Source organism: Myotis myotis, unplaced genomic scaffold, assembly GCF_014108235.1.
Source record: "Myotis myotis isolate mMyoMyo1 unplaced genomic scaffold, mMyoMyo1.p scaffold_m19_p_3, whole genome shotgun sequence".
Lineage (NCBI taxonomy): Eukaryota > Metazoa > Chordata > Mammalia > Chiroptera > Vespertilionidae > Myotis > Myotis myotis.
Genome location: NW_023416335.1, coordinates 22,464,584 through 22,480,311, shown reverse-complemented (window position 1 = coordinate 22,480,311; position 15,728 = coordinate 22,464,584). Strand labels below are relative to the sequence as shown.

Below are 15,728 nucleotides of genomic sequence, written 5' to 3'. Positions count from 1 at the left end.
AATATCAGCTTGAGGGAAATAAAACTTATAGCAGGAGGCAGGCTTCCCTGTTCTCCCTTGTGTGAGCACTGGATGGTGTGGGGCCGACCTCCTTGTGACATCCTAAGGGGGTCAGGTAGCTCCATAAGGACAGTCGCATAGCAGTGTCCCTGGGCCAGTTGAATGTTGCCTTTTGGGCTGGGAATCTTATCATGTGTTTCAGAGCCACCTAGTTTCAGGTCAGGCTGCAGCTGGTGGGGCTGGTGGTTGGAGGGCTCAGAGCAGGTCTGGGGCAGTTGGCCCTCACTTACCTGAGTCTGCACTGGCAGGAGAGGGCGGCCTGTTGCTGGGGCATTGGGGACCTAGAGAGCCTGGATGGGATCCAAAGACCAGCACTTCCTCACCCAGTCAGGGTTGAGGTCAGCGAGTCCCAGGTGTCTCTGGACAGTGGTAGGGCAATACTCTCACATGAGAGGGGCCTCTTCCTGGAGTCACACAATGTGTGTGTGTGTGTGTGTGTGTGTGTGTGTGTGTGTGTGTGTGTGTGTGTGGAATGCTCACACATTTCCTTCTACAGACTCTTAAACATCACATCTGCAAATTACAGTGCCACAGAAGCTTGGGACCAATACCATTGATGGTGATGTTATAGAAATAGTTGCAATTAAGAAAATTTTCTCAACAGTCTCTTCAATAAATGGTCCTGGGAAATTTGGTGAGTTACATACAAAAATAAAAAAAAGGAAGAAACTAGATCACCAACTTACAACATACAAAAACAAACTCAAAATGGTTAAAGGACTTAAATGTAACACAGGAAACCAAAAAATCTTAGAACACTCTATAGGCAGCAAAATCTCAGACATATGTCATAGCAACATCTTCACTGATACAGCTCCTAAGGCAATGGAAACTAACGAGAAAATAAACAAATGGGAGTACATCAAAATAAAAAGCTTCTGCATAACTAAGGAAACCAACAACAAAACAAGAAAGCCCACTGCATGGGAGAACATATTTGCCAATGCTATTCCAGACAAGAGGGTAATCTCCAAAATTTACAGGGAACTCATACAACTTAACAAAAGGAAGATAAACAGACACTTTTCGCTAAGAGGACATATAGAAGGCCGAGAGACATGTGAAAACATGCTCAAAGTCACTAAACATCCGAGAGATGCAAATCAAAACAACAATCTGGTACCATCTCACACCCGTCAGAATGGCTATTATCAACAAATCCACAAATGACAAGTGCTGACAAGGATGTGGAGGAAAAGGAACCCTCTTGCATTGCTGAAGGGAATGCAGACTGGTGCAGCCACTGTGGAGAACAACATGGAGTTTCCTCAGAAAATTAAAAATGGAACTCCCATTTGACCCAGTAATCCCACTTCTAGGAATATATCCTAAGAAACCAGAAACACCAATCAGAAAGGATATATGCACCCCTATGTTCATAGTAGCACAATTTACCATAGCTAAGCTTTGGAAACAGCCTAAGTGCCCATCAGCAGATGAATAGATTAAAAAGCTGTGGCACATCTACACAATGGAACACTATGCTGCTGTAAAATGAAGGAACTCCTACCATTTACAACAGCATGGTTGTAACTGGAGAGCATTATGCTAAGTGAAATAAACCAGTTGGAGAAAGATAAATATCACATGATCTCACTCATATGTGGATATAATGATCAACATAAACTGATGAACAAAAATAGATCCAGAGACAAGATAGCACTGAACAGATCATCCAACCTCAGAGAGAAAGCAGGGGAAGGGGGTTAGAGATCAACCAAAGGACTTGTATACATGCATATTAGCATAACCAATGGACACGGACAATGGGACTTTGGAGGCTTGCCCTCATTAGTGGAAGTGGCCGGGGCAGTGGGGAGGGTCCAATAGGGGGACAAAGGAGACAAATGTAATACTTCAAACAATAAAAAAGAATTTTATTGCCTTAGCTGGTTTGCCTCAGTGGATAGTGCATTGGCCTGTGAACCAAAGGAAAATAAGGTGATCATCTGAAGAAAAGAACAAAAAAGTATTTGATAAAATTAAATACCCATTATGACAAAGGCATACAATAAGCTAGGAACAAGTGGTAACTACCTCCTAATAATAGAAGGCAGGTGAACAAACCTATAGATAACATCATACTCAATAGTGAGTGACAAGTTTACTTCTAAAATGGGAAAGAAGGCAAGAATGCCCATTTTGCCACTCTTATTCAACAGAGTACTGGAACTTGTAGGCAGGGAAATTATGCAGAAAAAATGAGGCATTCAAATTGAACAGGAAAATAAATTATATCTTTTCACAGAGGGTATCATCCTATACATAGAAAACCCTAAATATCACACACACACACACACACACACACACACACATTTGTTAGACTTAATAAATGGATTCAGAAAAATAGAAAGATACAAAATCAACACTCAAAAATACTACATTTCTAATGCATATAAACATAACCAATGGACATAAGACACTGGGGGGTAGGGGAGGCCAGGGGATTGTCAAGGGCGGGGGGGAAAAAGGGACACATATGTAATACCCTTGGTAATACTGTAAGCAATAAAAAAAAAGGAAAAAAATACTACATTTCTATACATTTAACAGTGCACAATCCAGAAAGAAATACTACACTGCTGTAAAATGAAGGAACTCCTATCATTTGCAACATCATGGATAGACCTGGAGAGCATTATGCTAAGTGAAATAAGTCAGTCAGAGAAATATAAATATCACATGATCTCACTCATTTGTGGAATATAATGAACAAGATAAACTGATGAACAAAAACAGATCCAGAGACAGAGAAGCATCGAGCAGAACATCAAACCGCAGAGGGAAGTTAGGGGAGGGTGGGGGAAAGGGAAGAGATCAACCAAAGGACTTGTATGCGTGCATAACCAATGGACACAGACACTAGGCAGGTGAGGTCACAGGCCAGGAAAGGGTGTGGGAGGACAATGTGGGTATAAGGACACATATGTAATACCTTAATAAATAAAGAAAAAAATAATAAAAAAAGAAAAAACAATAAAATCTGCTGATTGATTAAAAAAGGGGGAGGGGGAAGACAATTGAGGCAGGGGGTCCCGCGGGGGTGAGGCCGACAGAGACCTAACAAAGCATGCCTGACTCCGGAGACCGGTTCAAGACACAGATCTGATTTTATTGTTTAAGTGCAGCGACATATATAACATTCTAGACCAATCAGAAGTTTACACCATCCTTAGGGCAACCAATGGTAGGAAAGATCAGGGTACTATGTAGGGGCTCTAGGGGGCTTACTCAGGCGGGCGCTGCCACTTTCCAGTGTGCCGAGGAAGCTTGTATAGGCGGAGTGCGCTCACGCCATTGCATCTGCCACTGCACTGAGATAAGTCTCCTAAGCTCTTCCCACAGACAATCTTTTCAGCAAATAGTGCAGCAAAAGCTGAATATTCGTAATGCAAAAGAATAAAAATTAGACCCTTTCTTAACACCACATACAAAAATTAACCCAAAAGTAATAGAAGACATAAATGTAGAAAATAAATTACAAAGTCTTCAAAGAAACCAGAAAACAAAACAAAAAAAAACCCTCCAAAAAGTTGGTTGGGTTTGGTAATGATTTATTTTGGATATGACATCAAAGGCACAGATAACAAAAGAAAAACACAAACAAATAGCACTTCATGAAAATTAAAAACTTTTGTGTATTAAGAGACCCTACAGAGTAAAAAGGCAACTCACACAATGAAAGAATATATATTCAAATCACATATCTGTTTGCAAATCATAATCTTATAGGGGATTAAAATTCTGATTATATAGAAACTACTAAACTCAACAACAAAAAGAACAACAACAAATAATCTGAGTCAATGTCCAAGGGACTTGAACAAAACTTTCAACAAAGAGAAATATAAATGGCCACAAGGTATATGAAAAAGATATTCTGCATCAGTCATCACTGAAGAAATGCAAATCAAAAACCACAATGTGATACCACCTTATACCAATTAGGAAGGGTACTATTAAAAAAAACCCAGAAAATATTAAGTGTTTGTATGGATGTATAAGAACTGGAATATTTGTGGACAAAGAGTGTCAATGTAAAATGTGCAGTCACTGTGAAAAAGTTACCCAAAAAAACTTAAAAATAGATTTACCATATGGATGGACCAGTACAACCTGACTTCTGGGTATACACACAAAAGAATTGAAAGCATGGTCTCAATTAGATATCTGTGCCCTAATGTTTACAGTAGCATTATTCACAATAGCTAAAAGGTGGGAGCAGCCCAGGACTGCCAGGAACACACATTGGGGAATGTATAGCCTTTCAATAAGTGGTGTCAGGAAAACAATATATCCTATGAAAAGGAATAAAATGGGACCCTCATCTGGCTTCTTACCCCCAAATAAACTCAAAATAGATTAAAGACTTACACATGAGACCTGAAACTCTAAAACACTTAGGAGAAAACATAGGCAAAAGCTTTCTGATCATAATCTGGACAGCGGTATTTTGGATGTGATCTCAAAACACAGGTGGCATAAGCAAAAATAGACAATGTAATTTTGCATCAAATTAAAAAGCGTCTGCACAGCAAAACAACCAATTAGCAGACTGAAGAGACCAGCTATGCTATGCCAGGAAATATTTGTAAATTTTATATCTGATAAGGGATTAATATCCAAAATATATAAGGAACTCAATAGCAAGAAAAGAAATAACTCAATTAAAACTTACATAGGTATACTCTAATGTGAAATCTTTAATGACAGAGGTAAGTTCTCAAAAGCCATTTCCTCATTGCTTATTGCAGACAGGCTTTGATCCCTTCGAGTTTTCTAAAATTACTCTGGCAAAAGCATCATTACCTCCACAGTTGATGGACATTTAGAAAAGGAGATCCCACCCCTGACCCAGGAGCATCTTTGCGTACTGATGGAAAGTGCCCAGTTCCTAATTATCTCCAGGGAGGCTGATGGTTTCTAATCCATGTATAATGGGTTGAGCAGAAGTGCACCTATAGCAGTAAGAATGAGAAGGGGGAGGCAACAAACACTAAAGCAAGAAAATCTTACCCAGAAAAGCTCAGCTTCAAGTAAAGAAAGAGTAACAAACCGGGGTCCCCAAAAGAACAAAGATATAGCTTAGATCCCAAGTTACATGAGGCCAACAAAGTGTCTCCTGGAGAAAGAAGAGTTATCTATGACCAGGAACTCAGTGGGAGCAAATCCTTGAAGATGAGTGGGATGTTAGTGACTCTTTGAGGGCTTGGGGCTGGGCTTACTTGGCAACACTTCAAATCCCAAGCCTGGAATGGATGGGGAAGGGAATCACAAGATATTGGAGAGATGTGGACTGTAGGTGTCCTCTTTTGAGATGGGAGCAGTTAGCATGGCCTTTGGCATCTGAGGGCAGGCAGCTGCAGTGGACAAAGGAATGTCTTCCTTGGGATGTAACAGCCTCCCTCCTTCAAAAGAGGCAAAACTACTTATTTTCCACTAAAGCAGTGGCTCTCAACCTTTCTAATGCCGCGACCCTTTAATACAGTTCCTCATGTTGTTGTGACCCCCAACCATAAAATTATTTTCGTTGCTACTTCATAACTGTAATTTTGCTACTGTTATGAATCATAATGTAAATATCTGATATGCAGGATGTATTTTCATTGTTACAAATTGAACATAATTAAAGCATAGTGATTAATAACAAAAACAATATGTAATTATATTTGTGTTTTCCGATGGTCTTAGGCGACCCCTGTGAAAGGGTCGTTCGACCCCCAAAGGGATCACGACTCACAGGTTGAGAACCGCTGCACTAAAAGATCCCAGCAGGTAGAAGAATCAGCACACAGAAGCCTATATACTTTCACTCACAGGATTTATTTTGGTTTGTGAAACTGAAAGCTTTAAGCCATAACAAAAGGAGAGAAAAAAAAGCAGATTTTTTTTTTTTCATTTTTGGATCAGGCCAGTTAATGGTGAATTTCTTGGTAACATCTTTTCTCCAAACTATGGCTTTTTAACATTATTGCCCAGTCACTGCTGTAAAAAAAAGTATAGAAAATAGAAAGGTTAAATTTTAACTTAATAAAACTGTCTAATTTTACTATGTATATATAGGTGTAGAATTTCATTAGTATTATAAGACACAGGTTATACTGTCACAATCTATGCCTGTGTTCCACAAAATTTGTAAACCCATTTCCTTTTCCTGAATCCTTTGTGCTAGCCACATTAAAAAAATATTATAAATTGGTATTTATAAATATCTCACTTACATAGTTCCTATGCTTTATCTGGGTGAAATAAATCACCAACAAGGAAACAGAGAGGATAACAATGAAAATATGTGAAAAAGAAATAATAATAATGATTGATCTATTTTCATCTACAGAGGAGGAATATTTCCAAGAGTTTTCTATGCATACCCAACAGGTGTCCCACATACATATGTTCAAAACAGAACTCACACTTCATTCCCCTCCACATCATCCTTCCAACAAAGTACCTCTTAGCCTACTGTACAATATGTGTTTAGTAAAACATGTCATTATCAATTTTGTCAGAAATGTTTTAATTTTCATAATTATTTGTAGAATAACAAATATATCCATCCAAATATACCCATCACTCACCACTTAATCAACTCTACCTCTGTTATATCTCAGAAAACTTTTTGATCTCTTCTTCTCTTCCAAACCTGTCCTTGTCATATCTTTCCTGTGTATTCCATACTCTCATCGCTGTTTCCCTCATTTCCAGTGCTGGCTGAATCTGACTGAATTCTCCCCTGCTTCATTCCAGCAAACTATATCATGTTAAGTTCTTCCAGTACTACTTCAAAAATTCTTTCACATGTTCCCAGTCATATATGAGAAAATGTAAAACCTAACCAGTGCACACCAGACAATCGGTTACCTACTGGCACATGATTACCTATGTAGATTTTATCTCTCAATGTTCATAAATTTTAAAATAACATTTAAAATGTATTAAGAGCACAAATTTAGAAACAGGTCTGGGTTTATATTTTAGCCTTCCTATCTTCCTGCTTTATATCAATAAACATTATTTATGTACTTTTTCTTACTCTATATCTAAGCTCTCAACTCATTCTGTTAGTTCATCTTAAAAAATGGTTCCTAAAACTATTTTTACTGTTGCTGGTCTTAGGTATCATGCTGTTTCCTCTTGGGTTATTGCAGAAATTCTAGATTAACCACTGTCTCCACTTTTACTCTCTGTCCTCGTTACTTTCAACTCTGCTCCAGATAACCTGACATCACCGTTATTTAACAAACATTCCTGACTTTTTCTTCATTGGATCTTTCCTGTGTTTGCAAAGCTCCTTCTCAGTTATATGCAAGTATAGCTCTGCCATCTGAATCCCTGTGTAAGACAGCATTGATTTATTGCAGCAAAAGTGAAGCTCTATTGCAGCAAAAGTGAAGCTCTATTTTTAACTCTGGGAAAGGCTGGATGTCTGCTTTCACATTTTGCCAAGATAAGGGCAGTGAGGTTGATGATCATCTATTTTAATTTTTTTTTTAAAAAAAGGAACCTTGAGACCTTGTACCTGAGGTGTCTCTCTTACCTCCATTACTGCCTGCACTCTCTCTTGCTGTGCTGTATCCTTTGAATTTAAATAAAAGCCTCATGTAAGATGACCCTGTGAGTCCATGAGACTTCTTTCAAACACCTAAACTGGGTAAATATTTTCACCTCCTTCAATTCGTTGCTTACATATCACTTGCTCAATAGAGTTTACCAAGTCAACCACATTTTAGAAACTTCCTATCAAATTCCTTCATCAACATCAACTCTTCTAATTACCCCTCCTGCCCTAATCTTTCCCATCTTTCCAATACACTATATAATCGATTTATGAAATGTGTTTGTTTATGGACTGTCTAACCCATTTTTTGAAAATTTTGAGGCAAAATATTCATGTAACCAATCAAGAATTTCTAGCAGGAGAAGGCTGTGAAAAACAGGAAAAAAAATATCACCTAAAGCAATATAGTGAATTTATAATTTAAGAGTTGGAAGAAATCAGAGAAATCATAAGATCAGTGTAAAGCTCTAGAAGAAAATAAGTGAAGTTGGGTGGTGGTAATTAGTTCTGGGGATGCTTATCCAGCATGAGGATGATACTATGATTGGAGGATTTGAGAGGGAGATAGTGAGCCAAGTGCCAAAATTCTCATCTGAGATTTAGATTTTAATTGAGTAATCAAAGAAGAAGTAGAGATTGGTCTAGTCAGAAATAAGACTAATTTACATTCTGTGTAGGAGTTATAAATGTGTTCTCTGGTAGCAGATGAGGAAACAGATACACTGACTTAACTCTCAAAGTCTAGTATACAGGAATGGCATGTAATTTATTAGATGAGCACTGTTCTCATTCTTTGTTGAATGTTTGCATTTTTTCATTTACTCCAAATGGTAGATCTCATATCATGATTTCTTTATGCATATGAGTTAAAATTTGAAAAATATATACAGATGCCTACTTTATTCCATTTTGGAGTATGTAATTGTCTTTTTGCCATGAAGAGTACATGTAGCATTTTCCTTGACATCTAATATGCCCTTACTAAAAGTACATTCCATTACCCACCCTTATTATATAATAGGCTATATGTATCAAAATTGTGGAGTTTTTATTTTAAACCATTGAGTCTGATAGTCTTGAACTCCAGCTCCAATACTTACTAAAATTCTATACACATGGGAAATCATTTAAATTCTTTTGTCTGTTTTCTCATTCATGAAACAAGAATAACCATAACCATGGAATTTTAGTGAGGAAGAAATGTAAATATTTGCAAACAACCCATATAAGTTTACCAATGAACACATTAAGTGAGTGAGCAGGATACATGACAATTTGTAACTATTTTAAGAATATATTTAAATCTCTTCAAAGTCATTCTTTTTTTCAAAAAAAAATGGTTGACAAATCACTGACTAATACTGGTTAACATTAACTACTTCTGAAGATTATAAAACAAAATTTGAATTAGTTTAAGATACTGGAAAATAGGAATGATGGTTGTGAAACATGGAAAAAATATGTTTCATACTTAGATATTGTTAAAGATTAAAAAATATCTCAGAAATGATATTTTGTCAATAATTTGATTCCTTCATTTCACCTTTAATTCTGTGTATGTCATGTAGCTGTTACTACTGCTGTTTTCTGACATAGACCTGTATAAAATAAATAATATTAGTTTTAGGTTTGGAAACATTTCAATCTTAAGCAACATCAAGAAAAGTAACAAAGCTATATTTGTACTAATTACTCAAACAATGTAAGCCGAGATACACTTTGCTTCCCATATTCCAGTCAGTGATCCTATTTTTAATATTTGGTCTTTCTAATGTTAACCTAACTACTTATCCTTGCAACCCTGAAGCTCCTTGGTTTTGCTCTAAAACTTAGACTGCCAAGACCAGTTTTAGTTATGATCAATATTTCCCCATTATAACATCTCTTTTAAGTCATGTTTACTCCCAGCAATTATTCAGATTTGTCCAAGGTGTGTTAAGAGCACAAGAAGACTTATGCCGGATATCCATTCAAGTCCATTTATAATAGTTTTTTTGTAATTATGTAATGTATATATAAATCAGGCAGAATAATACACTGAATTTAATTAGTTGCTGCTATGTTGTTTATAAATAAAAATAACTAACTTGGGAGATAGATGTGTTGATACATTTTTTTCTATAATTATTTTATTTCTGCAAAATTAGGAAAGAGAACAGCCAGTGTTCCTCAGTTGGTTGAGTATCATTCGTACACCAAAAGGTCATTTGCTCAATTCCTGATCAGGGCACTTTCCAAGGTTTTAGTGTCTTCCCAGGTCAGGGTGTGTGTGGGAGGCAATTAATCGATGTTTCTCTCTCACACATCTCTGTTTCTCTCTCTCTCTCTCTCTCTCTCTCTCTCTCTCTCTCTCTCTCTCTCCCCCTCCCCCTCACCCCCTTCTACTCTCCTCTTTCTCTGGAATAAAAAAAAACAACGTATTTTAAAACAAGAAAGAATGAGAATCATTGTGCTTTAGCATGGAATAAAGAGACCCACTTGTTTATCTTTCATTCTGCATTCTAATTTTTCTGACTATTTCCCAAGAAAATTGTGGCTTGTATTGGTGTTATTGTTACAGAATAAAGTTGTACAAGTACCTCCATTCTAACTTTCGAAACACATGAGCAATATTAATTATGTGTAAAATGGGTGGTATTCTGTGTTCTCTCCCTTATTCTTTGCTATCTTATGTTTTTCTTACCTTCTACATATTCTGTTCACAAAATTGGCATACCTATCTCTATTAATCTGAATGTGGGGTTTCTTGAGAAAAAAAAAACAAAAACCTCCTAAAGCAATTTTACCTAAATGGCTTCCTATTTGAAAGGCAGTGAGGATTTACTGAGTAGCTTCAGATTTTTCTGGGCCTCTATGCACATGAAGAATACCTACCTACCTACAATCTGAAAAAACAACTTATATACTAAGACTCAGTATTTCTACACATCAATCCAATCCATCCAAGAATTCCTACTTGTAATATTCTTGGTTACATTTGAATTCTTACCAAAATGCATGTTAATATAAATATAAGAAATAATAATTTTACTTACCCTTCACTTAGTGCTTCTTCTCTTTTCCAAAATTTCATTTTATTCCACTTAAGAGCAATGATGGCAATTAAAATAAGGAAAAGTAGTAAAACGAAGAAACTGATCAAGAGGACTTCTATTTTAGGAGCAGCATGTCGTCTTTTTATTGGCCAGTTTAAAATTTTCCCTGAAAACATGAGAGTACCTCTTAACATTTTCAAAAGTGATATTTAAAGCAAAATAGAATTTGATTTATAAAAATTTGCAATTCCAATTATAATAAATGAACTTAAATTTAAAAGTGTTAAAGTGTTTTTCCAATATTCTGTGACTATGCCACAAAGTGCATTATATATTTATGTAATTCAATAGATATCAATACCATTTAAAAGAACATAAACAACCCAATCAAAAAATGGGCATCAGACCTAAACAGGTACTTTTCGAAAGAGGACATAAGGAAGGTCAAGAGACATATGAAAACATGCTCAAAGTCACTAATCATCCAAGAGATGCAAATTAAAGTGACAATGTGGTACCATTCACACCTGTCAGAATGGCTATCATTAACAAATCAACAAATGACAAGTGCTGGCACGGATGCGGAGAAAAAGGAACCCTCTTGCACTGCTGGTAGGAATGCTGACCAGTGAGCATTCCACACACACATACACTTTGTTGGCCTCATGTAACTTGGGATCTAGGCTATATCTTTGTTCTTTTGGGGACCCGGGTTTGCTACTCTTGCTTTACTTGAAGCTGAGCTTTTTTTCCCTAAAATAACTAAAAATGGAACTCATATTTGACCCAGTGATCCAACTTCTAGGAATATATCCCAAGAAACTAGAAACACCAATTAGAAAGGATATATGCACCCCTATGTTCATAGCAGCACAATTTACCATAGCTAGGATTTGGACACAGCCTAAGTATCTATCAGCAGATGAGTGGGTTAAAAAGCTGTGGTACATCTACACAATGGAATACTACACTGTGATAAAAAAGAAGGAATTCTTACCATTTACAACAGCATGGATTGAACTGGAGAGCATTATGCTAAGCAAAATAAGCCAATCAATGAAATATAAATATCACATGATCTTACTCATTTATGTAATATAATGAACAACATAAACTGATGGAAAAAAAGAAAAACAGATCCAAAAACAGAGAAGCATCAATCAAACTGTCAAACCTCAGAAGGAAGGTAGGGGAGAGTGGGGATATTGGGGGGAGATCAATCAAAGGATTTGCATGCATGCATACTAGTATAAGCATAACCAACAGACACTAGGGGGGTGAGGGCATGAGTGAGGCGGTGGAGGGGACAACAGATACTCTTTATTTATTCTTTATATCCTAATGTTTTTATCATATTTCCGTCTGTTAAATGCTACTTAGGACACATTAAATTGATATTACTACCTAATACATACTTCCATTTTAAATACAAAGCAAACAAAAGAACGGTTTTAAAAAAGTGATTTAATGAAAAATTATTGATGGGGAGAAAAAAGATGCTGACTGTCAAGAATGTAGGGAGGGAGAGTGTGTGAGAGAATGAGGGAGCAATAGAGGAGTATGTGGATGTATGTGGTGTACGTATGTGTGTGTGAGCTAAGGACAATTAGATCCTGCAGGTCTTCCTAGGGGCTGCCAAAACAGGCAGTCTTAGATAGAAAAACCCCACTGCCACTGTAGACACTCCAGGGACAGCCAGAGTGGGCCCAGAGACTATGCCATCTTGAAAAACAGAATTGCTTGAGACTAGGATCCTAGCCTCACCACCACCCCATCTGGCCTCAGACGCAAACTGGGACCCTACAGCCACTGGGGACAAAGACCTGTGATCACAGCTGCAGAACCACAGACACGAAGAATCCAGACATGCCAGCCACAGATTTTTGTGAGTCACAGAGCCCATTCCCCTCCCTGCAGGATCACTGCAGCGCCATAGGAACTGTTGGACCCGCCCCGCTCAAGCAGGCCTCCTACCCACACAGGGCGGCTCTGGCTCCACTGCCTGAATTTGAGCCTGTGTGCACAAACACTGAGAATCTGTTTTCAGCAGAGTGCACTCTCGTGACCAGACCCCACTCCCACACAAGGCAGCAGTGCCACCTAACCTTGATTCTGGACAAGTGCACATGGAAGTCTATTTTCTGCAGTGCAGGAGTGGACCTTCTGCTGACACAGGAAGGCTGTGCAACCTGGTCCCCCAAGCAGACCAAGGACCCTGATTCTCTGAATGAGAGGCAGCACTGAGCACCAGTGACTTGACTCTGTTTCTCATCACATGCACTTGGGATCCCTGATTCCCAGTGCATGCACACTAAGAGCCAGTGACTCCAATTCTCGGTGCATGTGCACACAGGGACCCTGATTCTCAGCGTGAGGCTGCACCAAGCAAGACTTCAATACTCAATTCTCAGCATGGGCACAGAGGGACTCTGACTCCTGGCATGCACTAGGGGACTCTGATTTTCAGCACACACCAGTGGGGTCTCTTTTTCAGAGCGGCACAGGTAGGATTCCTGATACTAGGTGTGCACATGAGGCTACACTGAGCACTGGTGACCCTGACCCTGGGCGAGCATGTCTTCCACCAACCCACGGCAGCCACATGTCTTGATGTTGGAGCTTTTCAGTGACACTTGGGTGGTGTGAAGCTCTCACTGCACACAGCCTAGGCCCCAGCAACTCGGCATTTGAACCTTCTGGTGATAGTTAGAATGGGGAGACAATGAAACAATCCACAGAGGAAAGAAAAAGAGAATAGCCAAGAAAGGAAATAAATGAAACGGAGAAATGCAACATGACAGGAAAAGGAATTCAGAGTAATGGTCATACAGGTCATACACAGGATGGACAAGAAAATCAACAACCTATGCAGAAATCAGGAAGAAATCAAAAGTGATATAGCTACAATCAAAAACAGCATGGAAGGTTTCAACAGACGACTAGAAGAAGCAGAGGATAGAATTAGTGAGTTAGAAGATAAGGTAGAGGAACAAACCCAATCTGAACAGCAACTGGAGAAAAAAATTAAAAAGCAGAAGAGCCCAGGGGAGCTTTGGGACAATACAAAACAAAGTAACATACATATAATAGGGCTGCCAGAAGGACTAGAAGAACAGCAAGGATTAGAAAACCTATTTGAAGAAATAATGACAGAAAACTTCCCTAATATGAGGAAGAAAAAATGTTACACAAAAACAGAGAGTTCCAAGCAATATGAATCCCAAGAGACCCACACCAAGACACATCATAATTACAATGGCAAATGTTAACGACAAAGAGAGAATCTTAAAGGCTGCAAGAGAGAGACAGAGTTACCTACAAAAGATCCCCCATCAGATTATCAAATGATTTCTCAACAGAAACACAAGAAGCTAGAAGGGACTGGAAGGAAGTATACAAAGTGATGCAAAGCAAAGGAATGAGTAGAAGAATACTTTATCCAGCAAGACTATCAATCAAAATTGAAGGGGAAATCAGGAGCTTCACAGACAAAAAAGGTTTAGGGAGTTTATCACTACCAAGCCAGCAATGCAAGAAATGCTAAAGGGAAAGTAGTAAAAACAAGAAATAGAAAAGGAGGAAGGACCACAGGCATAAAATACAGAAATGGCTACAAACAAGTACCTATCAATAATAACATTAAACATAAATGGATTAAGTGTTCCAATCAAAAGACATCAAGTGACTTGAATGGATAAGAAAACATGACCCATATATATGCTGTCTATAAGAGACACACCTCAGAACAAGGGCCTCACAGAGACTGAAAGTGAAGGGATAGAAAAATATCTATCAGGCTAATGGAAATGAAAAAAAAGCTGGGGTAGCAATACTTATATATGACAAAATAGACCTCAAAGTGAAGACCATAACAAGAGATAAGAAAGGCCACTTAATAATTCTAAAAGGATTGATACACCAAGAGGATATAAATCTGGTAAACATTTATGCACCCAATGCAGGAGCACCCAAATACATAGGAAAAATTTCTGGAAGCTATCAGGGGAGAGAGAGATTGACAGAAACATAATCATAGTAGGAGACCTTAATACCTCATTAACATCACTGGATAAATCCTCTAGACAAAAAACTAGCAAAGAAACATTAATCCTAAATGACTCACTAGATCAGATGGACTTAATCAACATCTTTAGAACATTCTACCCCAACACTACAGAATATACATTCTTCTCAAGTGCACATAGGGCATTTTCAAAGGTAGACCACTTATTGGGACACAGGCAAAGTCTCTCCAAATTCAAGAGGATTGAAATCATATAAAGCATCCTCTCAGATCACAATGGCATAAAATTAGAAATCAACTACAGTAAAAATAATCATAAAAATTCAAACAATTGGAGGCTGAATAACACACTATTAAACAATGAGTGGATTACCAAAGAGATAAAAAAAAAGAAATAAAAAACATCCTGGAAACAAACAACAATGAAAGCACAACAATCCAAAATTGTTGGGACACAGTGAAAGCAATTATGAGAGGGAAGTTCATAGCATTACAGGCCTACCTCAAAAAACAAGAAAAACTGGTAATAAACCATCTAGCTCTGCAACTGGAAGAACTAGAAAGACAGCGATAAGAAAAGCCCAGTGTGAGCAGAAGGAAGGAAACAATAAAGATCAGAAGGGAAATAAATGACACAAAGACCAAAAAACAAACAAACAAACAAACAAACAAAAAATAGAAATGATCAATGAAACCAAGAGCTGGTTCTTTGAAAGGATAAACAAGATTGATGAACCTATATCCAGGCTCGCCAAGAAGCAAAGAGAGAGGACCCATATAAACAAAATGAGAAACAAAAGAGGTGACATAACAACAGACCCCACAGAAATATGAAGAATCATAAAAAAATTACTATGAGCAACTCCACTCCAACAAACGGAACAACCTAGAAGAAATGGACATATTCCTAGAAAAATACAAACTTCCAAAAACTCAACCAGGAGGAATCAAAAAAACTGACTAGGCCAATAACTATGGAGGAAATTGAAGCAGTAATCAAAAAACGTCCAACAAAAAAAATCCCTGGACCAGACGACTTCACTCACAAGGG

The 15,728-nt window shown here is 37.8% G+C and overlaps 1 protein-coding gene across 1 annotated transcript in view; it reads right to left on the bottom strand.

Moving 5' to 3' along the window:
* Positions 1-9,152: 9,152 nt before the first annotated feature.
* LOC118649823 (A disintegrin and metallopeptidase domain 3-like) overlaps positions 9,153-15,728 on the bottom strand; it is a 116,943-nt gene continuing 110,367 nt past the window's right edge. The window contains exons 19-20 of the mRNA XM_036297238.1: positions 10,654-10,819; positions 9,153-9,216 (exon numbers count right to left, since the gene is read on the bottom strand). Of these exons, the coding sequence (XP_036153131.1) occupies positions 9,153-9,216; positions 10,654-10,819 (230 nt within the window). The remainder of the gene's footprint in view (positions 9,217-10,653; positions 10,820-15,728) is intronic.